The sequence below is a fragment of the Microcaecilia unicolor genome, chromosome 2 (genome assembly GCF_901765095.1).
Source record: "Microcaecilia unicolor chromosome 2, aMicUni1.1, whole genome shotgun sequence".
In the NCBI taxonomy this organism is placed as follows: Eukaryota; Metazoa; Chordata; class Amphibia; order Gymnophiona; family Siphonopidae; genus Microcaecilia; species Microcaecilia unicolor.
The window spans coordinates 3,211,125-3,236,349 of record NC_044032.1 but is presented as its reverse complement, the minus strand read 5'-3'; the positions used below and the strand labels follow the sequence as shown (position 1 = coordinate 3,236,349).

Here is a 25,225-nt window from a genome sequence, read left to right as displayed (position 1 = left end):
TAAGTCTCAGCCTGGGCTGCCAATAAATACAACTGGCTATTTGCTGATTTGTTGGTGGCCCAACTTTGGCTACATTCACATGTTTTCGCCACCATGAGCCTCAGATACCATCATCTATATCTACGCATATCAGTCTTTCGCCCCTATCACATACAAGTCCTTTGAATTTTTACACCCTAGTGCATTATTCTGCATTTCTTCCACATTCATTTAAAGTGCCAATATTAGACCAGTCTTCTAATTTTGGTAGATCACTTTTCATGCTGTCTACTCCCGCCAGGGTAATCACTCTTTTGTATATCTTTATGTCATCTGCCAAAAAAAAAGAAAAGAAATCTAATTTTCCTTCTAACCCTTCAGCAATGTCACTCATAAATATATTGAATAAAATTAGCCCCAGTACTGATCCCTGAGGCACTCCAATACTCACTTTTCTCCAAGTGAATTCTATTTACTACCATCCTCTGTCTATCAGTCAGCCAGTTCCAATCCAGTTCACCACTGCGGGTTCTAACTTCAACCCGTTCAGTTTATTTATAAGCCTCCTATCAGGAACTATGACACTGTCAATCACAACTTACTTCTTGACACACTGTCCTCTTTTGGGTTCCAGGGCTCTGTCCTCTACTGGTTCTCCTCTTATCTCTTCCATCATACCTTCAGAGTACACTCTCATGGTTCGTCCTCCACCCCTATCCCGCTCTTTGGGGTTCCTCAGGGATCTGCCCTTGGACCCCTTCTTTTTCAATCTACACCTCTTCCCTGGGCTCCCTGATCTCATCTCATGGTTTCCACTATCATCTTTATGTTGACGACACCCAGCTTTATCTGTCCACACCAGACATCACTGCGGAATCCCAGGCCAAAGTATCGGCCTGCTTATCCAACATTGCTGCCTGGATGCCCAACTGCCACCTGAAACTGAACATGGCCAAGACCGAACTTATTGTCTTCCCACTAAAAAACCCACTTCTCCTCTCCCTTCACTCTCTATCTCAGTTGATAACACCCTCATCATCCCCGTCTCATCTGCCCGCAACCTTGGTGTCATCTTCGACTCCTCCCTCTCCTTCTCTGCGCATATCCAGCAGATAGCCAAGACCTGTCGCTTCTTCCTCTATAACATTAGCAAAATTCGCCCTTTCCTCTCTGAGCACACCACCCACACTCTCATCCACTCTCTCATTACCTCTCGCCTTGATTACTGCAACCTACTCACTGGCCTCCCACTTAGCCATCTATCCCCCCTTCAGTCCATTCAGAACTGTGCTGCATGTCTTATGTTCCGCCTCGACCGATATACTCATATCACCCTCTCCTCAAGTCACTTCACTGGCTTCCGATCAGGTACCGCATACAGTTTAAGCTTCTCCTACTAACCTACAAATGCACTCGATCTGCAGCCCTTCCTTACCTCTCTACCCTCATCTCCCCTTACGTTCCTACTCCTTTCAGTACCCTTCTCCACCACCGCCAACTCCAGGCTCCGCCCTTTCTGCCTCGCCTCACCCCATGCTTGGAACAAACTCCCTGAGCCCATACGCCAGGCCCCCTCCCTGCCCATCTTCAAATCATTGCTCAAAGCCCACCTCTTCAATGTCGCCTTCGGCACCTAACCACTACACCTCTACTCAGGAAATCTAGACTGCCCCTATTTGACTGACTGTACATTTGTCCTTTAGATTGTAAGCTCCTTTGAGCAGGGACCGTCCTTCTTTGTTAATTTGTACAGTGCTGCGTAACCCTAGTAGCGCTCTAGAAATGTTAAGTAGTAGTAGTAGTAGTAACTATGCCAAAGACTTTACTGAAATCCAAATAAACTACATCTAGCACACATCCTTGATCCAGTTCTCTGGTTACCAGGTCAACGAAATCAAAACTTTGGCACAATTTTTATTTGGTAAAATCACATTGCCTTGGATCTTGCAACCCACTGGATTCTAGAAAGTTCACTGTCTTTTCCTTCAGCAGCACCTTCATTACTTTTCCAATTACTGAAGTGAGGCTTACTGGCCTTTAATTTCCCACATCTTCTCTGTCACCATTTTTGTCCTGAGGGATCACATCCGCTTTTCTCCAATCACATTTTTTTTTCACATTACATAAGTACATAAGTATTGCCATAGTGGGACACATCGAAGTCCATCAAACCCAGCATCCTATTTTCAACAGTGGCCAATCCAGGTTACAAGTATCTGATAAGATCCCAAAACAGTACAATACATTTTCTCCAAGTCCATCTTAATAATGGTCTATGGAGTTTTCTTTTAGGAAACTATACAAACCTTTTTTCAAACCTCTCTAACCTAACTGCTTTTACAACATTCTCTGGCAAAGAATTCCAGAGTTTAATTACACATTGAGTGAAGAAATATTTTCTCTGATTTGTTTTAAATTTACTACTTTGTAACTTCATTGTGTGCCCCCTAGTCCTAGTGTTTTTGGAAAGAGAAAACGAGTGATTCACATCTACCCATTCCACTCCACTCATTATTTTATAGACCTCTATCGTATCTCCCCTCAGCCAGTTTTTTTCCAAGCAGAAGAGCCATATACACTTCAGCCTTCCCTCATAGGGAAGTCGTCCTATCCCCTTTATCATTTTCATCGCCCTTCTTTGTACATTTTCTCATTTCACTATATCTCTTTTGAGATACGGTGACCAGAATTACACACAGTATTCAAAGTGCGGTTGCACCATGGAGCGATACAAAGGCATTATAATGTCCTCACTTTTGTTTTCCATTTGTTTCCTAATAATACCTAACATTCTATTTGCTTTCTTTGCTGCCGCTGCACACTGAGCAGAGGGTTTCAACGAATCATCAACAATGACACCTAGGTCCAGGGGTCACCCACTTGTGAGAATATCAGCCTGCTTGTCTTTGGAGAAAGAGTAGTTACTTACCTGTAACAGGTGTTCTCCGAAGACAGCAGGCTGCATATTCTCACAAACCCTCCCACCTTCCCCTTTTGGAGTTGTCTCCTCCATCTTTTGGATATAACTGAGGGGCGTGTCCGCTCGGCGAGCGGGAATAGGTGTGCGCACATGCGCAGTACTATCGCTCGCGCGACGGAACGCCGTAAAGAGATTTTGAGATTTTGCTTTAAAATCCTCCGGGGCCGACGTGGCTGATCACACCTCTCTCTATACAGCCTAGCAACCTTCTCGCTATGGCCACCGCCTTGTCACACTGTTTCGTTGCCTTCAGATCCTTGGATACTATCACCCCAAGATCCCTCTCCCCCTCAGTACCTATCAGACTCTCCCCACCTAACACATAAGGCTCTCGTGGGTTTCTACTCCCTAAATGCATCACTTTGCATTTCTTCGCATTGAATTTTAATTGCCAAACCTTAGACCATTCTTCTTGCTTCCTCCAATCCCTTTTCATGCTTTCCACTCCCTCCCGGGTGTCCACTCTGTTGCAAATCTTAGTATCATCCGCAAATAGGCAAACTTTACCTTCTAACCCTTCGGCAATGTCACTCACAAATATATTGAACAGAATCGGCCCCAGCACCGATCCCTGAGGCACTCCACTACTCACCTTTCCCTCCTCCGAGCGAACTCCATTTACCACCACCCTCTGTCGTCTGTCCTTCAACCAGTTCCTAATCCAGTTCACCACTTTGAGACCTATCTTCAGCCCATCTAGTTTATTTAAGAGCCTCCTGTGGGGAACCGTGTCAAAAGCTTTGCTAAAATCTAAGTAGATTACGTCTATAGCACGTCGATGATTCAATTCTCCAGTTACCCAATCAAAGAATTCAATGAGATTCGTTTGGCACGATTTCCCTCTGGTAAAACCATGTTGTCTCGGATTTTGCAACTTATTGGCTTCTAGGAAATTCACTATCCTTTCCTTCAGCATGGCTTCCATTACTTTTCCAGTAACCGAAGTGAGGCTTACCGGCCTGTAGTTTCCAGCTTCTTCCCTATCACCACTTTTGTGAAGAGGGACCACCTCCGCCATTCTCCAGTCCCTCGGAACCTCTCCCGTCTCCAAGGATTTTTAAACAAATCTTTAAGAGGACCCGCCAGAACCTCTCTGAGCTCCCTCAAAATTCTGGGGTGGATCCCGTCCGGTCCCATGGCTTTGTCCACCTTTAGCTTTCCAAGTTGTTGATACACACTCTCTTCCATGAACGGTACTATATCCATTCCATTCTCAGGTGTAGTTTTGCCAGTCCCTCGCGGTCCTTCTCCAGGATTTTCTTCAGTGAAAACCGAACAAAAGTATCTATTTAGCAAATTGGCTTTTTCTTCATCATTATCTACATAGCGGTTCGCTGTATCTTTTAGTCTCACAATTCCCTTTTAGTCCTTCTTCTTTCACTAATATATCTGAAGAAATTTTTGTCGCCCCTCCTTACATTTCTAGCCATTTGTTCTTCCGCTTGCGCCTTCACCAGACGTACCTCTCTCTTGGCTTCTTTCAGTTTCATCCGGTATTCCTCCCCGTGTTCCTCTTCTTGAGATTTTCTATATTTCTGGAACGCTAACTCTTTAGCCTTTATTTTCTCAGCCACTTGCTTGGAGAACTATATCGGTTTCCTTTTTCTCTTGCTTTTATTTACTCTCCTTACATAAAGGTCTGTGGCCCTATTTATTACTTCTTTCAGCCTGGACCACTGCCCTTCCACTTCATGTACGTCCTCCCAGCCCATCATCTCCTTCCTCAGGTATTCCCCCATTTTACTAAAGTCAGCACGCTTGAAATCCAGGACTTTGAGTTTAGAGTGCCCGCCCTCCACTTCAGCCGTTGTATCAAACCAAACCGTTTGATGGTCACTGCTTCCCAGGTGTGCACACACTCGGACATTTGACACACTATCCCCCCCATTTGTGAGCACCAGATCCAGCATCGCTCCCTCCCTTGTGGGTTCTGTCACCATCTGTTTGAGCAGAGCACTTTGGAAAGCATCCACGATCTCTCTACTTCTTTCCGATTTGGCAGACGGAAAAAAAATGTATTGTTAGTCCAATAAAAAGGTATCATCTTATTTTCTTTTCTCTGTTTTATTTTATTCTATTTCTATTGATTAGAAATAAGGCAAAGAAAGCAAGGAAGGAGGCTGGATCATTCACTTCCCCCACCAAAGAGAAGGGAGGAAGGGGCTCTTACTTCATTTGCTGTTTTTTTCTTCTATTAACGGTAAAACCCGATCGTGTACGTTTATTCTTACCTAGTTGATGCCCACGACTTACAAGCATGTACGATCCTTCACTTCACTAGCCATGCTTCCTTTTTAGTTATATCTGCTCACCTTCCAGATTTGTGGTATAAGGGTATGATGTCCTACTGGATCTGGATCTTTCCTGATTTCTTTGGACTTCTTTTCTTGTGAAATCTGTAGACAAAAATGTAAATCAATGATATATGATAAAGAACCCCTTGAATTTGGAGGTTTCTGTGATAAGCATTTAGAGAGTATTTAGTGGTATATCAGCAGTTTCAACAAACTCATGCCGCTCTCAGCAATGATGTGCCCACAAGTAAGGGATGGCCCAGTGGCTCAGAGGTAAGGGCTCTGCACTGCCATGCCAACAACCTAAGTTCAGTTTACAGTTGCAGCCTCTGCTGGACAAAAGGGCATCTTGACTATTGCTCAATTGTGATACCAAGTGGCCAGACTTAGGATTCACATCTGATGGGTTCTAGAGAAAGTGGTAGCATGTGCCTCTACTGGCTGAGGGCTGGGGGAGAGGATCTCAAGTAGACAACCAGATAGATTAGCAGTCCAAATAAAATAGAATGTTGGGATTACCTACAAAGGAAATGAACAGTCCTTCGGAAAACCCAGCCAGTTGATTTTTCAGAATATCTGCAATAAATGTATGTGGGGCAGCTGGAATCTTGCAGTATGGATGCCTTCTGAATTAATTAGAGGTTAATTGTTCCCTAGGTTCTGTCTGGTACTGCAGTTCAGCTGCCTAATACTAGAGAGAACCTCTGATTGATATATATATCTGACTCCATCATTGGATAGAACAGTGCACTTATTCTTTAACCAAACCAAGGGATTATTAACAGACTAGTAAACAGACCCGTTTCTGACACAAATGAAACGAGCGCTAGCAAGGTTTTCCTCGGAGTGTGTTTGTTTGAGAGGGTGTGTGTGAGAGTGAGTGTGTGAGAGAGAGTGAATGTGAGAGTGTGTGTGTCTGACAGAGAGAGAGAGAGTGAGACTGGGTGATGTGGTGAGAGATAGAGAGTGTGTGTGAGAATGAGAGTGTGTGCTAGGGCCCCCCCTCCCTCCCTCCCTCCCTCCCAGTCCCGGGCGTCCCCTCCCTCCCAGTTCCAGGGTCGTCTTCCCTCCGAGTTCCATGGTTGTCCCTGTCCCCTCCCTACAAGTTCCAGGTTCATCTTCCCTCCGAGTTCCAGGGTTGTCCCTGTCCCCTCCCTACAAGTTCCAGGGTGGCCCCCCTCCCCCTCCCTCTTTTCCTCCCTCCAAGTTCCAGGGTCCTCCCCTTCCTCCGAGTTCCAGGTTTCTCCCCTCCCTCTGCGTTCCAGGGTCGTCCCCCTCCCTCCGAGTTCCAGGGTCGTCTCGTCCCTCCCTCCCTCCCTCCGAGTTCCAAGGTCATCCCCTCCCCTCCCCTCCCCATCCCCTTCCCATCCCTTCCCCATCCCTCTGAGTTTCAGGGTCCCCTCCCTTCCTCCGAGTTTCAGTGTCTCCCTCCCTCTCTCCGAGTGTCAGGGTCTCCCTCCTTCCCTCCGAGTGTGAGGGTCTCCCTCCCTCCGAGTGTCAGGGAGAGTGCTAATAATTTGCGTGTACAATTTTCTTATTTTCCATACCTTCAAGGAATTAGATTGTCGGTGCTAAGATTGCATTTTGGAACCTCAGGAACCTTTGGGGTCATGAAGTTCCCGAGGGTTTCTGTCTCAACAGTGAAAAATCAAACCATCCTGCACGTACGAAACAAAAGTTTACTTGCCTAGAGCTTTCCCACACTGCTACTACTACTACTTAACATTTCTAAAGCGCTACTAGGGTTACACAGCGCTGTACAATTTAACATGGAAGGACAGTCCCTGCTCAAGGAGCTTACAATCTAAAAGACAGGTGTACAATCTAAAGTCAATCTAAACAATCTAAAGACAAGTGTACAGTCAAAAGACAAGTGTGAGTTCATCTGATAGGGCATACTATATTTCACGAAAGGTTAGGTGCCGAAAGCAGCCTTGAAGAGGTGAGTTTTAAGCAGAGATTTGAAGATGGGTAGGGAGGGGCTTGGCGTAGGGGTTGAGGAATTGTTCCAAGCATAGGGTGAGGCAAGGCAGAATGAGCGGAGCCTGGAGTTGGCAGTGGTGGAGAAGGGAACTGAAAGGAGGGATTTGTCTTGTGAGCGGAGGTTACGGGCGGGAACATAGGGGGAGATGAGGGTAGAGAGGTAGTGAGGAGCTGCAGACCGGGTGCATTTGTAGGTAAGGAGGAGAATCTTGAATTGTATGCGGTATCTGATCGGAAGCCAGTGAACTGACTTGAGGAGAGGGGTGATATGAGTATATCGGTTCTGGCGGAATATAAGACGTGCAGCAGCGTTCTGAACGGATTGAAGGGGGGATAGATGGCTAAGTGGGAGGCCGGTGAGGAGTAAGTTGCAGTAGTCAAGGCGAGAGGTAATGAGAACGTGGACGAGAGTTCGTGAGGTGTGCTCAGATAGGAAAGGGCGAATTTTGCTGATGTTGAAGAGGAAGAAGCGACAGGTCTTGGCAGTCTGTTGGATATGCGCAGAGAAGGAGAGGGAAGAATCGAAGATGACTCCGAGGTTGCGGGCAGATGGGACGGGGTGGATGAGGGTGTTATCAACTGAGATAGAGAGTGGAGGAAGAGGAGAGGTGGGTTTAGGTGGAAAGGCGAGGGGCTCGGTTTTGGACATGTTCAGCTGGTCGGTGGCGGTTGGACATCCAGGCAGTAATGTCGATAGGCAGGCCGAAACCTTGGCCTGGGTCTCCGCGGTGATGTCTGGTGTGGAGAGATATAGCTGGGTGTCATCATCAAAAGATGATACTGGAAACCATGAGATGAGATCATGAGCCTAGGGAGGAGGTGTAGATTGAGAGAGAAGGGGTCCAAGGACAGATCCCTGGGGAACTCCAACAGATAGTGGGATGGGAGTGGAGGAAGATCTATGAGAGTGTACTCTGAAGGTGCGGTGGGAGAGATAAGAGGAGAACCAGGAAAGGACGGAGCCTTGGAACCCAAAAGAGGACAGTGTGGCAAGAAGTAAATGATTGACAGTGTCAAACGCAGCGGATAGATCGAGGAGGATGAGGATGGAATAGTGGCCTCTGGATTTGGCAAGGAGCAGGTCGTTGCAGACTTTAGAGAGTGCTGTTTCTGTCGAGTGTAGAGGGCGAAAACCAGATTGAAGTGGATCAAGGATGGCATGAGAGGAGAGAAAATCAAGGCAGCGACTGTGAACGGCGTGTTCAACTATTTTGGAGAGGAAGAGGAGGAGAGAGATAGGGCGGTAGTTGGAGGGGCAGGTAGGGTCAAGTGATGGGTTTTTTAGGAGAGGTGTGACTACGGCGTGCTTGAAGGTGTCAGGAACAGTTGCAGTGGAGAGAGAAAGGTTAAGGATGCGACAGATGGAGGGGTGACAGTATGGGAGATGGTGTTAAGTAGGTTGGTGGGGATGGGATCGGAGGAACAGGTGGTGCATTTCGAGGAGGAAAGAAGGCGGGAGGTTTCATCCTCGGTGATCTCAGGAAAGGAGGAGAAAGAGGCCATAGTTGGTTGGTTATTGGAAAGGGCTACAGGCTGAAGAGGAGGTGGTGACTTGGTAGTGAACTCAAGGTTGATCTTTTGTACCTTGTCGTGGAAGTAGTCAGCCAGTGATTGAGGAGTGAGTGAAGGCGGAGTGGGAGCGGGGGGCACTTTGAGAGCTGAGAGAGTTGGTCAATTGGGTGTAATAGTCCTGTTTTGCAAGGAATAGGGAGGAATGGAAGGAGGATAGTATGAATTTCTAGTGAAGGAAGTCTGAATGGGTACGAGATTTCCTCCAGAGGCGTTCAGCGGATCGGGTGCAGGACTACTACTACTACTACTATTTAACATTTCTAAAGCGCTACTAGGGTTACGCAGCGCTGTACAATTTAACATAGAAAGACAGTCCCTGCTCAATGAGCTTACAATCTAAAGGACAAATATACAGTTAGTTTAGGGGTCATTAAATTGGGGTAGTCTAGGTTACTTGAAGGTATAGAGGTTAGGTGTCGAAAGCAACATTGAAGAGGTGGGCTTTGAGTAAGGCTTTGAAGATGGGTAGGGAGGGGCTTGGCGCAGGAGCTCAGGAAGTCTATTCCAGGCATAGGGTGAGGCGAGGCAGAATGGGCGGAGTCTGGAATTGGCGGTGGGGAGAAGGGTACTGAGAGGAGGGATTTGTCCTGTGAGCGGAGGTTATGGGTGGGAACGTAAGGGGAGATGAGGGTAGAGAGGTAGTGAGGGGCTGCAGACCGAGTGCATTTGTAGGTAAGAAGTAGAAGCTTGAACTGAATGCGGTATCTGATCGGAAGCCAGTGAAGTGACCTGAGGAGAGGGGTGATATGAGTATGCAGTTTTGGCGGTATATAAGATGTGCAGCAGAGTTCTGAATGGATTGAAGGGGGGATAGGTGGTTAAGTGGGAGGCCAGTGAGGAGTAGGTTGCAGTAGTCAAGGCGAGAGGAGGAGAGCGTGGATGAGAGTTCGGGTGGTGTGCTCAGAGAGGAAGGGGCGAATTTTGTTGATGTTAAAGAGGAAGAAGTGACAGGTCTTGGCTGTCTGCTGGATGTGCGCCGAGAAGGAGAGGGAGGAGTCGAAGATGACTCCGAGGTTGCGGACGGATGAGACGGGGAGGATGAGAGTGTTATCAACTGAGATTGAAAGCGGGGAAAGAGGGGAAGTGGGTTTTGGTGGAAAGACGATAAGCTCGGTCTTGGCCATGTTCAGTTTCAGGTGGCGGCTGGACATCCAAGCAGCAATGTCAGATAAGCAGGCCGATACCTTGGCCTGGGTCTCCGCGGTGATGTCTGGTGTGGAGAGATACAGCTGGGTGTCGTCAGCATAAATATGATAGTGGAAACCATGAGATGAGCTCAGTGAGCCTAGGGAAGAGGTGTAGATTGAGAAAGAAGGGGTCCAAGGACAGATCCCTGGGGAACTCCAACAGAGAGCGGGATGGGGGTGGAGGAAGATCCATGAGAGTGTACTCTGAAGGTACGATGGGAGAGATAGGAGGAGAACCAGGAGAGGACAGAGCCCTGGAACCCAACTGAGGACAGTGTGGCAAGAAGTAAGTCATGGTTGACAGTGTCAAAAGCGGCGGATAGATCGAGGAGATGAGGATGGATAGTGGCCTCTGGATTTGGCAAGGAACAGGTCATTGCAGACTTTAGAGAGTGCTGTTTCTGTTGAGTGGAGAGGGCGAAAACCGGATTGAAGCGGATCGAGGATGGCCTGAGTGGAGAGAAAATCAAGGCAGCGGCTGTGAACAGCGCGTTCAAGTATTTTGGAGAGGAAGGGTAGGAGGGAGATGGGGCGGTAGTTGAAGGGACAGGTAGGGTCAAGTGATGGTTTCTTGAGGAGAGGTGTGACTACAGCTTGCTTGAAGGTGTCGGGGACCGTTGCAGTGGAGAGAGAGCGGTTGAGGATATGGCAGATGGAGGGGATGACAGTATGAGAGATGGTGTTAAGTAAGTTGGTGGGGATCGGATCAGAGGAGCAAGTGGTGCATTTTGAGGAGGAAAGAAGGGGGCAGTTTCCTCCTCGGTGATATCAGGGAAGGAGGAGAAAGAGGCCAGGCTGGTTGGTTGAGGGGGAGGGTTGAGGGCGAAGGGGAGGAGGTGGCTGGTAGTGAACTCAAGGTTGATCTTTTGCACCTTGTGTCGTGAAGTAGTCGGCTAGTGTTGAGGGGAAAGTGAGGGGGTGGGTGGGAGCAGAGGGCACTGTGAGGGAGGAGTTAAGGTGGCGAAGAGACGACGAGGGCTGGAGCTGAGAGAGTTGGTTCAATTGGGTGTAGTAGTCCTGTTTGGCAAGGATATAGGGAGGCTGGAAGGAGGATAGCATGAATTTGTAGTGAAGGAAATCTGAGTGGGGTGCGAGATTTCCTCCAGAGGCGTTCAGTAGATCGGGTGCAGGAGCGAAGGTTGACGGGATGCAAGGGGTCAGCCAAGGCTGGGGATTGGTACGCCTTGTGGGACGAGAGGTGGGTGGTGCGAGGGTGTCCAGAGCAGAGGAGAGAGTGGCATTATAAGCGGAGACAGGAGCGAAGGTAACGGATGCAAGGGGTCAGCCAGGGATAGAGTTATCATTCTGCTGACTGACAGATGACCCCGCACCAACAACAGCACCTCAGAAAAGCGCCCAGCGCACCCTCGCTTCCAAAATACTGCGTGAACCTTCAAATATTTTACTTTGCTGTTCGCCGAGGTTGCATAGGGTTGCATGGCAGTTTTAAAAGCAGGTCTGATCGCTTGTGGAAGCTGTTCAGAGTGTAATAATAAATCCCTATTTTCCGGGAGTTGCTCTGGAAGGCAGAAGAACCCGATCCTGCCACTGGGCTCAGGTTACCAGTGCAGAGCCAGGATGGATCAGGTGGTGGGGAGAAGGGGAGGACTGTAAAAGCTACGGACACGGGCACGGAGCTGTCTGCCTCTGCGCACACCAAACGCTGTCGCGGTTTTGTGTGCCTTCTGCCTTCCCCGCCCTGCCATCGACATCATCGTGTGTTGACGCAAGGGCGGAGATACACTGCAGCCCATTGGGTGACTGTCAGTGCTCCGCCCTTCACGTCATAACATTGTGACTCGAGGCAGGGCACACAGTCATGGGGAACAGTGGTCTACACAACCTCGGAAGTGGGTGGAGCTTCGCGCTTCATTAGAACGTTGGGGTTGAGAATTATGTCTGGATGGGGCGTGGCTGAGGGCGGGTCTATGAGTCACAGTGAGAGTGAGCACTGCTGACCGCCTAGAACAGTACAGGGCTTCAGTGCTTCCCTGCCACACAGTGAGCTTCAGAATTAGAGGTGAGAGTTATTTATATAGATATTAAGGGGAGAAGGAGAGATAGTTTAGTTATACAGATTATAAGTTATTCAAAGTCGTTAACTCGCGACAGGATTGTGAAAAATTACAGAAGGATCTTACGAGACTGGGCGACTGGGCGGCTAAATGGCAGATGACGTTTAATGTGAGCAACTGCAAGGTGATGCATGTGGGAAAAAAGAACCCGAATTATAGCTACGTCATGCAAGGTTCCACGTTAGGAGTTACGGACCAAGAAAGGGATCTGGGTGTCGTCATCGATAATACACTGAAACCTTCTGCTCAGTGTGCTGCTGCAGATCGGAAAGCGAATAGAATGTTGGGTATTATTAGGAAAGGTATGGAAAACAGGTGTGAGGATGTTATAATGCCATTATATCGCTCCATGGTGCGACCGAGTATTGTGTCCAATTCTGGTCGCCGCATCTCAAGAAAGATATAGTGGAATTGGAAAAGGTGCAGCGAAGGGTGACTAAAATGATAGCGGGGATGGGACGACTTCCCTATGAAGAAAGACTAAGGAGGCTAGGGCTTTTCAGCTTGGAGAAGAGACAGCTGAGGGGAGACATGATAGAGGTATATAAAATAATGAGTGGAGTGGAGCAGGTGGATGTGAAGCGTCTGTTCACGCTTTCCAAAACTACTAGGACTAGGGGGCATGCGATGAAACTACAGTGTAGTAAATTTAAACAAATCGGAGAAAATGTTTCTTCACCCAACGCGTAATTAAACTCTGGAATTCGTTGCCGGAGAATGTGGTGAAGGCGGTTAGCTTGGCAGAGTTTAAAAAGGGTTAGACGGTTTCCTAAAGGACAAGTCCATAAACCACTACTAAATGGATTTGGGAAAAATCCACAATTCCAGGAATAACATGTATAGAATGTTTGTACGTTTGGGAAGCTCACCAGGTGCCCTTGGCCTGGATTGGCCGCTGTCGTGGACAGGACGCTGGGCTCGATGGACCCTTGGTCTTTTCCCAGTGTGGCATTACTTATGTACTTATTGTAACTTACCAAAGCTTGTTACAGAATATTTCTACTCGTAATCACTTTTATTTCTGCGACACTAAGGAATATACAATTGGCATGTATAATCAATTGGTTATAGGAATATAGTGTCCCAGATGCAAACAGGTGCTTTCTGGGACTCAGTCTTTCATGATTTCTTTTACCAATCAAAGTCTACATGGGAAAGCAATCAGGTAATTTGCCAATTCTCTTGCGCTACATTGGTTTCCCCTGGAGAGAGAGGAGGGTTGCCCCTCTCTAACTTGAAGCAGGATGTACCCTAACTTTTATATGTTCATACAGGATACAGGTAATATGACAGTAAGCACATCTGATTGGACCTATGTTATGTCATGGTTAACACTGTTTGGCTATGTTAATGAGTAGCTTTATCTCGTGAACATGTTCTCATCTTTAGCTTGCCAAATTTAAGCAAGACCTTGCACCTGGCTTGAGGAGCCATCTGTATCCGTTTATGAGGTTTTTGCACCCTAGCTCCTTCCTGATTTTGCTGCATGGTGTGTCCCAATAGCTCAAGAGCTTGCTGGAACTTCAGAGTTCAGATTTCGGCTAAAGGCCTGTACTTTTCTTGTCAATTTTAGATCCTGAACCTAAGTCTCAGGCCTGGGCTGCCAATAAATACAACTGGCTATTTGCTGATTTGGTTTGGTGGCCAACTTTGGCTACATTGTCACAATGTTTCGCCACCATGAGAGCCTCAGATACCATCACTCTATATCTACGCATATCAGTCTTTCGCCCCTATCACATACAAGTCCTTTGAATTTTTACACCCTAGTGCATTATTCTGCATTTCTTCACATTCATTTAAAGTGCCAAATATTAGACCAGTCTTCTAATTTTGGTAGATCACTTTTCATGCTGTCTACTCCCGCCAGGGTAACCACTCTTTTGTATATCTTTATGTCATCTGCCAAAAAAAAAGAAAAGAAATCTAATTTTCCTTCTAACCCTTCAGCAATGTCACTCATAAATATATTGAATAAAATTAGCCCCAGTACTGATCCCTGAGGCACTCCAATACTCACTTTTCTCCAAGTGAATTCTATTTACTACCATCCTCTGTCTATCAGTCAGCCAGTTTCCAATCCAGTTCACCACTGCGGGTTCTAACTTCAACCCGTTCAGTTTATTTATAAGCCTCCTATCAGGAACTATGACACTGTCAATCACAACTTACTTGACACACTGTCCTCTTTTGGGTTCCAGGGCTCTGTCCTCTACTGGTTCTCCTCTTATCTCTTCCATCATACCTTCAGAGTACACTCTCATGGTTCGTCCTCCACCCCTATCCCGCTCTCTGTTGGGGTTCCTCAGGGATCTGCCCTTGGACCCCTTCTTTTTTCAATCTACACCTCTTCCCTGGGCTCCCTGATCTCATCTCATGGTTTCCACTATCATCTTTATGTTGACGACACCCAGCTTTATCTGTCCACACCAGACATCACTGCGGAATCCCAGGCCAAAGTATCGGCCTGCTTATCCAACATTGCTGCCTGGATGCCCAACTGCCACCTGAAACTGAACATGGCCAAGACCGAACTTATTGTCTTCCCACTAAAAAACCCACTTCTCCTCTCCCTTCACTCTCTATCTCAGTTGATAACACCCTCATCATCCCCGTCTCATCTGCCCGCAACCTTGGTGTCATCTTCGACTCCTCCCTCTCCTTCTCTGCGCATATCCAGCAGATAGCCAAGACCTGTCGCTTCTTCCTCTATAACATTAGCAAAATTCGCCCTTTCCTCTCTGAGCACCACCCAAACTCTCATCCACTCTCTCATTACCTCTCGCCTTGATTACTGCAACCTACTCACTGGCCTCCCACTTAGCCATCTATCCCCCTTCAGTCCATTCAGAACTGTGCTGCATGTCTTATGTTCCGCCTCGACCGATATACTCATATCACCCTCTCCTCAAGTCACTTCACTGGCTTCCGATCAGGTACCGCATACAGTTTAAGCTCCTACTAACCTACAAATGCACTCGATCTGCAGCCCCCTTACCTCTCTACCCTCATCTCCCCTTACGTTCCTACTCCTTTCAGTACCCTTCTCCACCACCGCCAACTCCAGGCTCCGCCCTTTCTGCCTCGCCTCACCCCATGCTTGGAACAAACTCCCTGAGCCCATACGCCAGGCCCCCTCCCTGCCCATCTTCAAATCATTGCTCAAAGCCCACCTCTTCAATGTCGCCTTCAGCACCTAACCACTACACCTCTACTCAGGAAATCTAGACTGCCCCTATTTGACTGACTGTACATTTGTCCTTTAGATTGTAAGCTCCTTTGAGCAGGGACCGTCCTTCTTTGTTAATTTGTACAGTGCTGCGTAACCCTAGTAGCGCTCTAGAAATGTTAAGTAGTAGTAGTAGTAGTAACTATGCCAAAGACTTTAAAATCCAAATAAACTACATCTAGCACACATCCTTGATCCAGTTCTCTGGTTACCAGGTCAACGAAATCAAAACTTTGGCACAATTTTTATTTGGTAAATCACGTTGCCTTGGATCTTGCAACCCACTGGATTCTAGAAAGTTCACTGTCTTTTCCTTCAGCAGCACCTTCATTACTTTTCCAATTACTGAAGTGAGGCTTACTGGCCTTTAATTTCCCACATCTTCTCTGTCACCATTTTTGTCCTGAGGGATCACATCCGCTTTTCTCCAATCACATTTTTTTTCACATTACATAAGTACATAAGTATTGCCATAGTGGGACACATCGAAGTCCATCAAACCCAGCATCCTATTTTCAACAGTGGCCAATCCAGGTTACAAGTATCTGATAAGATCCCAAAACAGTACAATACATTTTCTCCAAGTCCATCTTAATAATGGTCTATGGAGTTTTCTTTTAGGAAACTATACAAACCTTTTTTCAAACCTCTCTAACCTAACTGCTTTTACAACATTCTCTGGCAAGAATTCCAGAGTTTAATTACACATTGAGTGAAGAATATTTTCTCTGATTTGTTTTTAATACTTTGTAACTTCATTGTGTGCCCCTAGTCCTAGTGTTTTTGGAAGAGAAAACGAGTGATTCACATCTACCCATTCCACTCCACTCATTATTTATAGACCTCTATCGTATCTCCCCTCAGCCAGTTTTTTCCAAGCAGAAGAGCCATATACACTTCAGCCTTCCCTCATAGGGAAGTCGTCCTATCCCCTTTATCATTTTCATCGCCCTTCTTTGTACATTTTCTCATTTCACTATATCTCTTTTGAGATACGGTGACCAGAATTACACACAGTATTCAAAGTGCGGTTGCACCATGGAGCGATACAAAGGCATTATAATGTCCTCACTTTTGTTTTCCATTGTTTCCTAATAATACCTAACATTCTATTTGCTTTCTTTGCTGCCGCTGCACACTGAGCAGAGGGTTTCAACGAATCATCAACAATGACACCTAGGTCCAGGGGTCACCCACTTGTGAGAATATCAGCCTGCTTGTCTTTGGAGAAAGAGTAGTTACTTACCTGTAACAGGTGTTCTCCGAAGACAGCAGGCTGCATATTCTCACAAACCCTCCCACCTTCCCCTTTTGGAGTTGTCTCCTCCATCTTTTGGATATAACTGAGGGGCGTGTCCGCTCGGCGAGCGGGAATAGGTGTGCGCACATGCGCAGTACTATCGCTCGCGCGACGGAACGCCGTAAAGAGATTTTGAGATTTTGCTTTAAAATCCTCCGGGGCCGACGGGCTGATCACACCTCTCTCTATACAGCCTAGCAACCTTCTCGCTATGGCCACCGCCTTGTCACACTGTTTCGTTGCCTTCAGATCCTTGGATACTATCACCCCAAGATCCCTCTCCCCTCAGTACCTATCAGACTCTCCCCACCTAACACATAAGGCTCTCGTGGGTTTCTACTCCCTAAATGCATCACTTTGCATTTCTTCGCATTGAATTTTAATTGCCAAACCTTAGACCATTCTTCTTGCTTCCTCCAATCCCTTTTCATGCTTTCCACTCCCTCCCGGGTGTCCACTCTGTTGCAAATCTTAGTATCATCCGCAAATAGGCAAACTTTACCTTCTAACCCTTCGGCAATGTCACTCACAAATATATTGAACAGAATCGGCCCCAGCACCGATCCCTGAGGCACTCCACTACTCACCTTTCCCTCCTCCGAGCGAACTCCATTTACCACCACCCTCTGTCGTCTGTCCTTCAACCAGTTCCTAATCCAGTTCACCACTTTGAGACCTATCTTCAGCCCATCTAGTTTATTTAAGAGCCTCCTGTGGGGAACCGTGTCAAAAGCTTTGCTAAAATCTAAGTAGATTACGTCTATAGCACGTCGATGATTCAATTCTCCAGTTACCCAATCAAAGAATTCAATGAGATTCGTTTGGCACGATTTCCCTCTGGTAAAACCATGTTGTCTCGGATTTTGCAACTTATTGGCTTCTAGGAAATTCACTATCCTTTCCTTCAGCATGGCTTCCATTACTTTTCCAGTAACCGAAGTGAGGCTTACCGGCCTGTAGTTTCCAGCTTCTTCCCTATCACCACTTTTGTGAAGAGGGACCACCTCCGCCATTCTCCAGTCCCTCGGAACCTCTCCCGTCTCCAAGGATTTATTAAACAAATCTTTAAGAGGACCCGCCAGAACCTCTCTGAGCTCCCTCAAAATTCTGGGGTGGATCCCGTCCGGTCCCATGGCTTTGTCCACCTTTAGCTTTCCAAGTTGTTGATACACACTCTCTTCCATGAACGGTACTATATCCATTCCATTCTCAGGTGTAGTTTTGCCAGTCCCTCGCGGTCCTTCTCCAGGATTTTCTTCAGTGAAAACCGAACAAAAGTATCTATTTAGCAAATTGGCTTTTTCTTCATCATTATCTACATAGCGGTTCGCTGTATCTTTTAGTCTCACAATTCCCTTTTTAGTCCTTCTTCTTTCACTAATATATCTGAAGAAATTTTTGTCGCCCCTCCTTACATTTCTAGCCATTTGTTCTTCCGCTTGCGCCTTCACCAGACGTACCTCTCTCTTGGCTTCTTTCAGTTTCATCCGGTATTCCTCCCCGTGTTCCTCTTCTTGAGATTTTCTATATTTCTGGAACGCTAACTCTTTAGCCTTTATTTTCTCAGCCACTTGCTTGGAGAACTATATCGGTTTCCTTTTTCTCTTGCTTTTATTTACTCTCCTTACATAAAGGTCTGTGGCCCTATTTATTACTTCTTTCAGCCTGGACCACTGCCCTTCCACTTCATGTACGTCCTCCCAGCCCATCATCTCCTTCCTCAGGTATTCCCCCATTTTACTAAAGTCAGCACGCTTGAAATCCAGGACTTTGAGTTTAGAGTGCCCGCCCTCCACTTCAGCCGTTGTATCAAACCAAACCGTTTGATGGTCACTGCTTCCCAGGTGTGCACACACTCGGACATTTGACACACTATCCCCATTTGTGAGCACCAGATCCAGCATCGCTCCCTCCCTTGTGGGTTCTGTCACCATCTGTTTGAGCAGAGCACTTTGGAAAGCATCCACGATCTCTCTACTTCTTTCCGATTTGGCAGACGGAAAAAAATGTATTGTTAGTCCAATAAAAAAGGTATCATCTTATTTTCTTTTCTCTGTTTTATTTTATTCTATTTCTATTGATTAGAAATAAGGCAAAGAAAGCAAGGAAGGAGGCTGGATCATTCACTTCCCCCACCAAAGAGAAGGGAGGAAGGGGCTCTTACTTCATTTGCTGTTTTTTTCTTCTATTAACGGTAAAACCCGATCGTGTACGTTTATTCTTACCTAGTTGATGCCCACGACTTACAAGCATGTACGATCCTTCACTTCACTAGCCATGCTTCCTTTTTAGTTATATCTGCTCACCTTCCAGATTTGTGGTATAAGGTATGATGTCCTACTGGATCTGGATCTTTCCTGATTTCTTTGGACTTCTTTTCTTGTGAAATCTGTAGACAAAAATGTAAATCAATGATATATGATAAAGAACCCCTTGAATTTGGAGGTTTCTGTGATAAGCATTTAGAGAGTATTTTAGTGGTATATCAGCAGTTTCAACAAACTCATGCCGCTCTCAGCAATGATGTGCCCACAAGTAAGGGATGGCCCAGTGGCTCAGAGGTAAGGGCTCTGCACTGCCATGCCAACAACCTAAGTTCAGTTTACAGTTGCAGCCTCTGCTGGACAAAAGGGCATCTTGACTATTGCTCAATTGTGATACCAAGTGGCCAGACTTAGGATTCACATCTGATGGGTTCTAGAGAAAGTGGTAGCATGTGCCTCTACTGGCTGAGGGCTGGGGGAGAGGATCTCAAGTAGACAACCAGATAGATTAGCAGTCCAAATAAAATAGAATGTTGGGATTACCTACAAAGGAAATGAACAGTCCTTCGGAAAACCCAGCCAGTTGATTTTTCAGAATATCTGCAATAAATGTATGTGGGGCAGCTGGAATCTTGCAGTATGGATGCCTTCTGAATTAATTAGAGGTTAATTGTTCCCTAGGTTCTGTCTGGTACTGCAGTTCAGCTGCCTAATACTAGAGAGAACCTCTGATTGTATATATATATCTGACTCCATCATTGGATAGAACAGTGCACTTATTCTTTAACCAAACCAAGGGATTATTAACAGACTAGTAAAACAGACCCGTTTCTGACACAAATGAAACGAGCGCTAGCAAGGTTTTCCTCGGAGTGTGTTTGTTTGAGAGGGTGTGTGTGAGAGTGAGTGTGTGAGAGAGAGTGAATGTGAGAGTGTGTGTGTGTCTGACAGAGAGAGAGAGAGTGAGACTGGGTGAGAGTGTGTGAGATAGAGAGTGTGTGTGTGAGAATGAGAGTGTGTGCTAGGGCCCCCCCCCCCCCCCCCCCCCCCTCCCAGTCCCGGGGCGTCCCCTCCCTCCCAGTTCCAGGGTCGTCTTCCCTCCGAGTTCCATGGTTGTCCCTGTCCCCTCCCTACAAGTTCCAGGTTCATCTTCCCTCCGAGTTCCAGGGTTGTCCCTGTCCCCTCCCTACAAGTTCCAGGGTGGCCCCCCTCCCCCTCCCTCTTTTCCTCCCTCCAAGTTCCAGGGTCCTCCCCTTCCTCCGAGTTCCAGGTTGCTCCCCTCCCTCTGAGTTCCAGGGTCGTCCCCCTCCCTCCGAGTTCCAGGGTCGTCTCGTCCCTCCCTCCCTCCCTCCGAGTTCCAAGGTCATCCCCTCCCTCCCCTCCCCATCCCCTTCCCATCCCTTCCCCATCCCTCTGAGTTTCAGGGTCCCCTCCCTTCCTCCGAGTTTCAGTGTCTCCCTCCCTCTCTCCGAGTGTCAGGGTCTCCCTCCTTCCCTCCGAGTGTGAGGGTCTCCCTCCCTCCGAGTGTCAGGGAGAGTGCTAATAATTTGCGTGTACAATTTTCTTATTTTCCATACCTTCAAGGAATTAGATTGTCGGTGCTAAGATTGCATTTTGGAACCTCAGGAACCTTTGGGGTCATGAAGTTCCCGAGGGTTTCTGTCTCAACAGTGAAAAATCAAACCATCCTGCACGTACGAAACAAAAGTTTACTTGCCTAGAGCTTTCCCACACTGCTACTACTACTACTTAACATTTCTAAAGCGCTACTAGGGTTACACAGCGCTGTACAATTTAACATGGAAGGACAGTCCCTGCTCAAGGAGCTTACAATCTAAAAGACAGGTGTACAATCTAAAGTCAATCTAAACAATCTAAAGACAAGTGTACAGTCAAAAGACAAGTGTAGAGTTCATCTGATAGGGCATACTATATTTCACGAAAGGTTAGGTGCCGAAAGCAGCCTTGAAGAGGTGAGTTTTAAGCAGAGATTTGAAGATGGGTAGGGAGGGGGCTTGGCGTAGGGGTTGAGGAAGATTGTTCCAAGCATAGGGTGAGGCAAGGCAGAATGAGCGGAGCCTGGAGTTGGCAGTGGTGGAGAAGGGAACTGAAAGGAGGGATTTGTCTTGTGAGCGGAGGTTACGGGCGGGAACATAGGGGGAGATGAGGGTAGAGAGGTAGTGAGGAGCTGCAGACCGGGTGCATTTGTAGGTAAGGAGGAGAATCTTGAATTGTATGCGGTATCTGATCGGAAGCCAGTGAACTGACTTGAGGAGAGGGGTGATATGAGTATATCGGTTCTGGCGGAATATAAGACGTGCAGCAGCGTTCTGAACGGATTGAAGGGGGGATAGATGGCTAAGTGGGAGGCCGGTGAGGAGTAGTGCAGTAGTCAAGGCGAGAGGTAATGAGAACGTGGACGAGAGTTCGTGAGGTGTGCTCAGATAGGAAAGGGCGAATTTTGCTGATGTTGAAGAGGAAGAAGCGACAGGTCTTGGCAGTCTGTTGGATATGCGCAGAGAAGGAGAGGAAGAATCGAAGATGACTCCGAGGTTGCGGGCAGATGGGACGGGGTGGATGAGGGTGTTATCAACTGAGATAGAGAGTGGAGGAAGAGGAGAGGTGGGTTTAGGTGGAAAGGCGAGGGGCTCGGTTTTGGACATGTTCAGCTTCAGGTGGCGGTTGGACATCCAGGCAGTAATGTCGATAGGCAGGCCGAAACCTTGGCCTGGGTCTCCGCGGTGATGTCTGGTGTGGAGAGATATAGCTGGGTGTCATCAGCATAAAGATGATACTGGAAACCATGAGATGAGATCAGTGAGCCTAGGGAGGAGGTGTAGATTGAGAAGAGAAGGGGTCCAAGGACAGATCCCTGGGGAACTCCAACAGATAGTGGGATGGGAGTGGAGGAAGATCTATGAGAGTGTACTCTGAAGGTGCGGTGGGAGAGATAAGAGGAGAACCAGGAAAGGACGGAGCCTTGGAACCCAAAAGAGGACAGTGTGGCAAGAAGTAAATCATGATTGACAGTGTCAAACGCAGCGGATAGATCGAGGAGGATGAGGATGGAATAGTGGCCTCTGGATTTGGCAAGGAGCAGGTCGTTGCAGACTTTAGAGAGTGCTGTTTCTGTCGAGTGTAGAGGGCGAAAACCAGATTGAAGTGGATCAAGGATGGCATGAGAGGAGAGAAATCAAGGCAGCGACTGTGAACGGCGTGTTCAACTATTTTGGAGAGGAAGAGGAGAGAGATAGGGCGGTAGTTGGAGGGGCAGGTAGGGTCAAGTGATGGGTTTTTAGGAGAGGTGTGACTACGGCGTGCTTGAAGGTGTCAGGAACAGTTGCAGTGGAGAGAGAAAGGTTAAGGATGCGACAGATGGAGGGGGTGACAGTATGGGAGATGGTGTTAAGTAGGTTGGTGGGGATGGGATCGGAGGAACAGGTGGTGCATTTCGAGGAGGAAAGAAGGCGGGAGGTTTCATCCTCGGTGATCTCAGGAAAGGAGGAGAAAGAGGCCATAGTTGGTTGGTTATTGGAAAGGGCTACAGGCTGAAGAGGAGGTGGTGACTTGGTAGTGAACTCAAGGTTGATCTTTTGTACCTTGTCGTGGAAGTAGTCAGCCAGTGATTGAGGAGTGAGTGAAGGCGGAGTGGGAGCGGGGGGCACTTTGAGAGCTGAGAGAGTTGGTCAATTGGGTGTAATAGTCCTGTTTTGCAAGGAATAGGGAGGAATGGAAGGAGGATAGTATGAATTTCTAGTGAAGGAAGTCTGAATGGGTACGAGATTTCCTCCAGAGGCGTTCAGCGGATCGGGTGCAGGACTACTACTACTACTACTATTTAACATTTCTAAAGCGCTACTAGGGTTACGCAGCGCTGTACAATTTAACATAGAAAGACAGTCCCTGCTCAATGAGCTTACAATCTAAAGGACAAATATACAGTTAGTTTAGGGGTCATTAAATTGGGGTAGTCTAGGTTACTTGAAGGTATAGAGGTTAGGTGTCGAAAGCAACATTGAAGAGGTGGGCTTTGAGTAAGGCTTTGAAGATGGGTAGGGAGGGGGCTTGGCGCAGGAGCTCAGGAAGTCTATTCCAGGCATAGGGTGAGGCGAGGCAGAATGGGCGGAGTCTGGAATTGGCGGTGGTGGAGAAGGGTACTGAGAGGAGGGATTTGTCCTGTGAGCGGAGGTTATGGGTGGGAACGTAAGGGGAGATGAGGGTAGAGGTAGTGAGGGGCTGCAGACCGAGTGCATTTGTAGGTAAGAAGTAGAAGCTTGAACTGAATGCGGTATCTGATCGGAAGCCAGTGAAGTGACCTGAGGAGAGGGGTGATATGAGTATGCCAGTTTTGGTGGTATATAAGATGTGCAGCAGAGTTCTGAATGGATTGAAGGGGGGATAGGTGGTTAAGTGGGAGGCCAGTGAGGAGTAGGTTGCAGTAGTCAAGGCGAGAGGTAATGAGAGCGTGGATGAGAGTTCGGGTGGTGTGCTCAGAGAGGAAGGGGCGAATTTTGTTGATGTTAAAGAGGAAGAAGTGACAGGTCTTGGCTGTCTGCTGGATGTGCGCCGAGAGGAGAGGGAGGAGTCGAAGATGACTCCGAGGTTGCGGACGGATGAGACGGGGAGGATGAGAGTGTTATCAACTGAGATTGAAAGCGGGGAAAGGGAGAATGGGTTTTGGTGGAAAGACGATAAGCTCGGTCTTGGCCATGTTCAGTTTCAGGTGGCGGTGGACATCCAAGCAGCAATGTCAGATACAGGCCGATACCTTGGCCTGGGTCTCCGCGGTGATGTCTGGTGTGGAGAGATACAGCTGGGTGTCGTCAGCATAAATATAGTGGAAACCATGAGATGAGCTCAGTGAGCCTAGGGAAGAGGTGTAGATTGAGAAAAGAAGGGGTCCAAGGACAGATCCCTGGGGAACTCCAACAGAGAGCGGGATGGGGTGGAGGAAGATCCATGAGAGTGTACTCTGAAGGTACGATGGGAGAGATAGGAGGAGAACCAGGAGAGGACAGAGCCCTGGAACCCAACTGAGGACAGTGTGGCAAGAAGTAAGTCATGGTTGACAGTGTCAAAAGCGGCGGATAGATCGAGGAGGATGAGGATGGATAGTGGCCTCTGGATTTGGCAAGGAACAGGTCATTGCAGACTTTAGAGAGTGCTGTTTCTGTTGAGTGGAGAGGGCGAAAACCGGATTGAAGCGGATCGAGGATGGCCTGAGTGGAGAGAAAATCAAGGCAGCGGCTGTGAACAGCGCGTTCAAGTATTTTGGAGAGGAAGGGTAGGAGGGAGATGGGGCGGTAGTTGAGGGACAGGTAGGGTCAAGTGATGGTTTCTTGAGGAGAGGTTGACTACGCTTGCTTGAAGGTGTCGGGGACCGTTGCAGTGGAGAGAGAGGTTGAGGATATGGCAGATGGAGGGGATGACAGTATGAGAGATGGTGTTAAGTAAGTTGGTGGGGATCGGATCAGAGGAGCAAGTGGTGCATTTTGAGGAGGAAAGAAGGCGGAGTTTCCTCCTCGGTGATATCAGGGAAGGAGGAGAAAGAGGCCAGGGCTGGTTGGTTGAGGGGGAGGGTTGGAGGGTGAAGGGGAGGAGGTGGCTTGGTAGTGAACTCAAGGTTGATCTTTTGCACCTTGTCGTGGAAGTAGTCGGCTAGTGTTTGAGGGGAAAGTGAGGGGGGGTGGGAGCAGAGGGCACTTGAGGAGGGAGTTAAGGGTGGCGAAGAGACGACGAGGGCTGGAGCTGAGAGAGTTGGTCAATTGGGTGTAGTAGTCCTGTTTGGCAAGGAATAGGGAGGACTGGAAGGAGGATAGCATGAATTTGTAGTGAAGGAAATCTGAGTGGGTGCGAGATTTCCTCCAGAGGTGTTCAGTAGATCGGGTGCAGGAGCGAAGTGACGGATGCAAGGGGTCAGCCAAGGCTGGGGATTGGTACGCCTTGTGGGACGAGAGGTGGGTGGTGCGAGGGTGTCCAGAGCAGAGGAGAGAGTGGCATTATAAGCGGAGACAGGAGCGAAGGTAACGGATGCAAGGGGTCAGCCAGGGATAGAGTTATCATTCTGCTGACTGACAGATGACCCCGCACCAACAACAGCACCTCAGAAAGCGCCCAGCGCACCCTCGCTTCCAAAAATACATGCGTGAACCTTCAAATATTTACTTTGCTGTTCGCCGAGGTTGCATAGGGTTGCATGGCAGTTTTAAAAACAGTTCTGATCGCTTGTGGAAAGCTGTTCAGAGTGTAATAATAAATCCCTATTTTCCGGGAGCTGCTCTGGAAGGCAGAAGAACCCGATCCTGCCACCGGGGCTCAGGTTACCAGTGCAGAGCCCAGGATGGATCAGGTGGTGGGGAGAA

The 25,225-nt window shown here is 47.7% G+C and overlaps 1 protein-coding gene across 1 annotated transcript in view; it reads right to left on the bottom strand.

The window, feature by feature from the left end:
* LOC115462754 (serine/arginine repetitive matrix protein 1-like) overlaps nt 1–25,225 on the bottom strand; it is a gene marked incomplete in the record, with an annotated part of 263,367 nt that overhangs the window by 182,949 nt on the left and 55,193 nt on the right. The window contains 1 exon segment of the mRNA XM_030192734.1: nt 18,930–18,988. Coding sequence (XP_030048594.1) covers nt 18,930–18,988 — 59 coding nt within the window.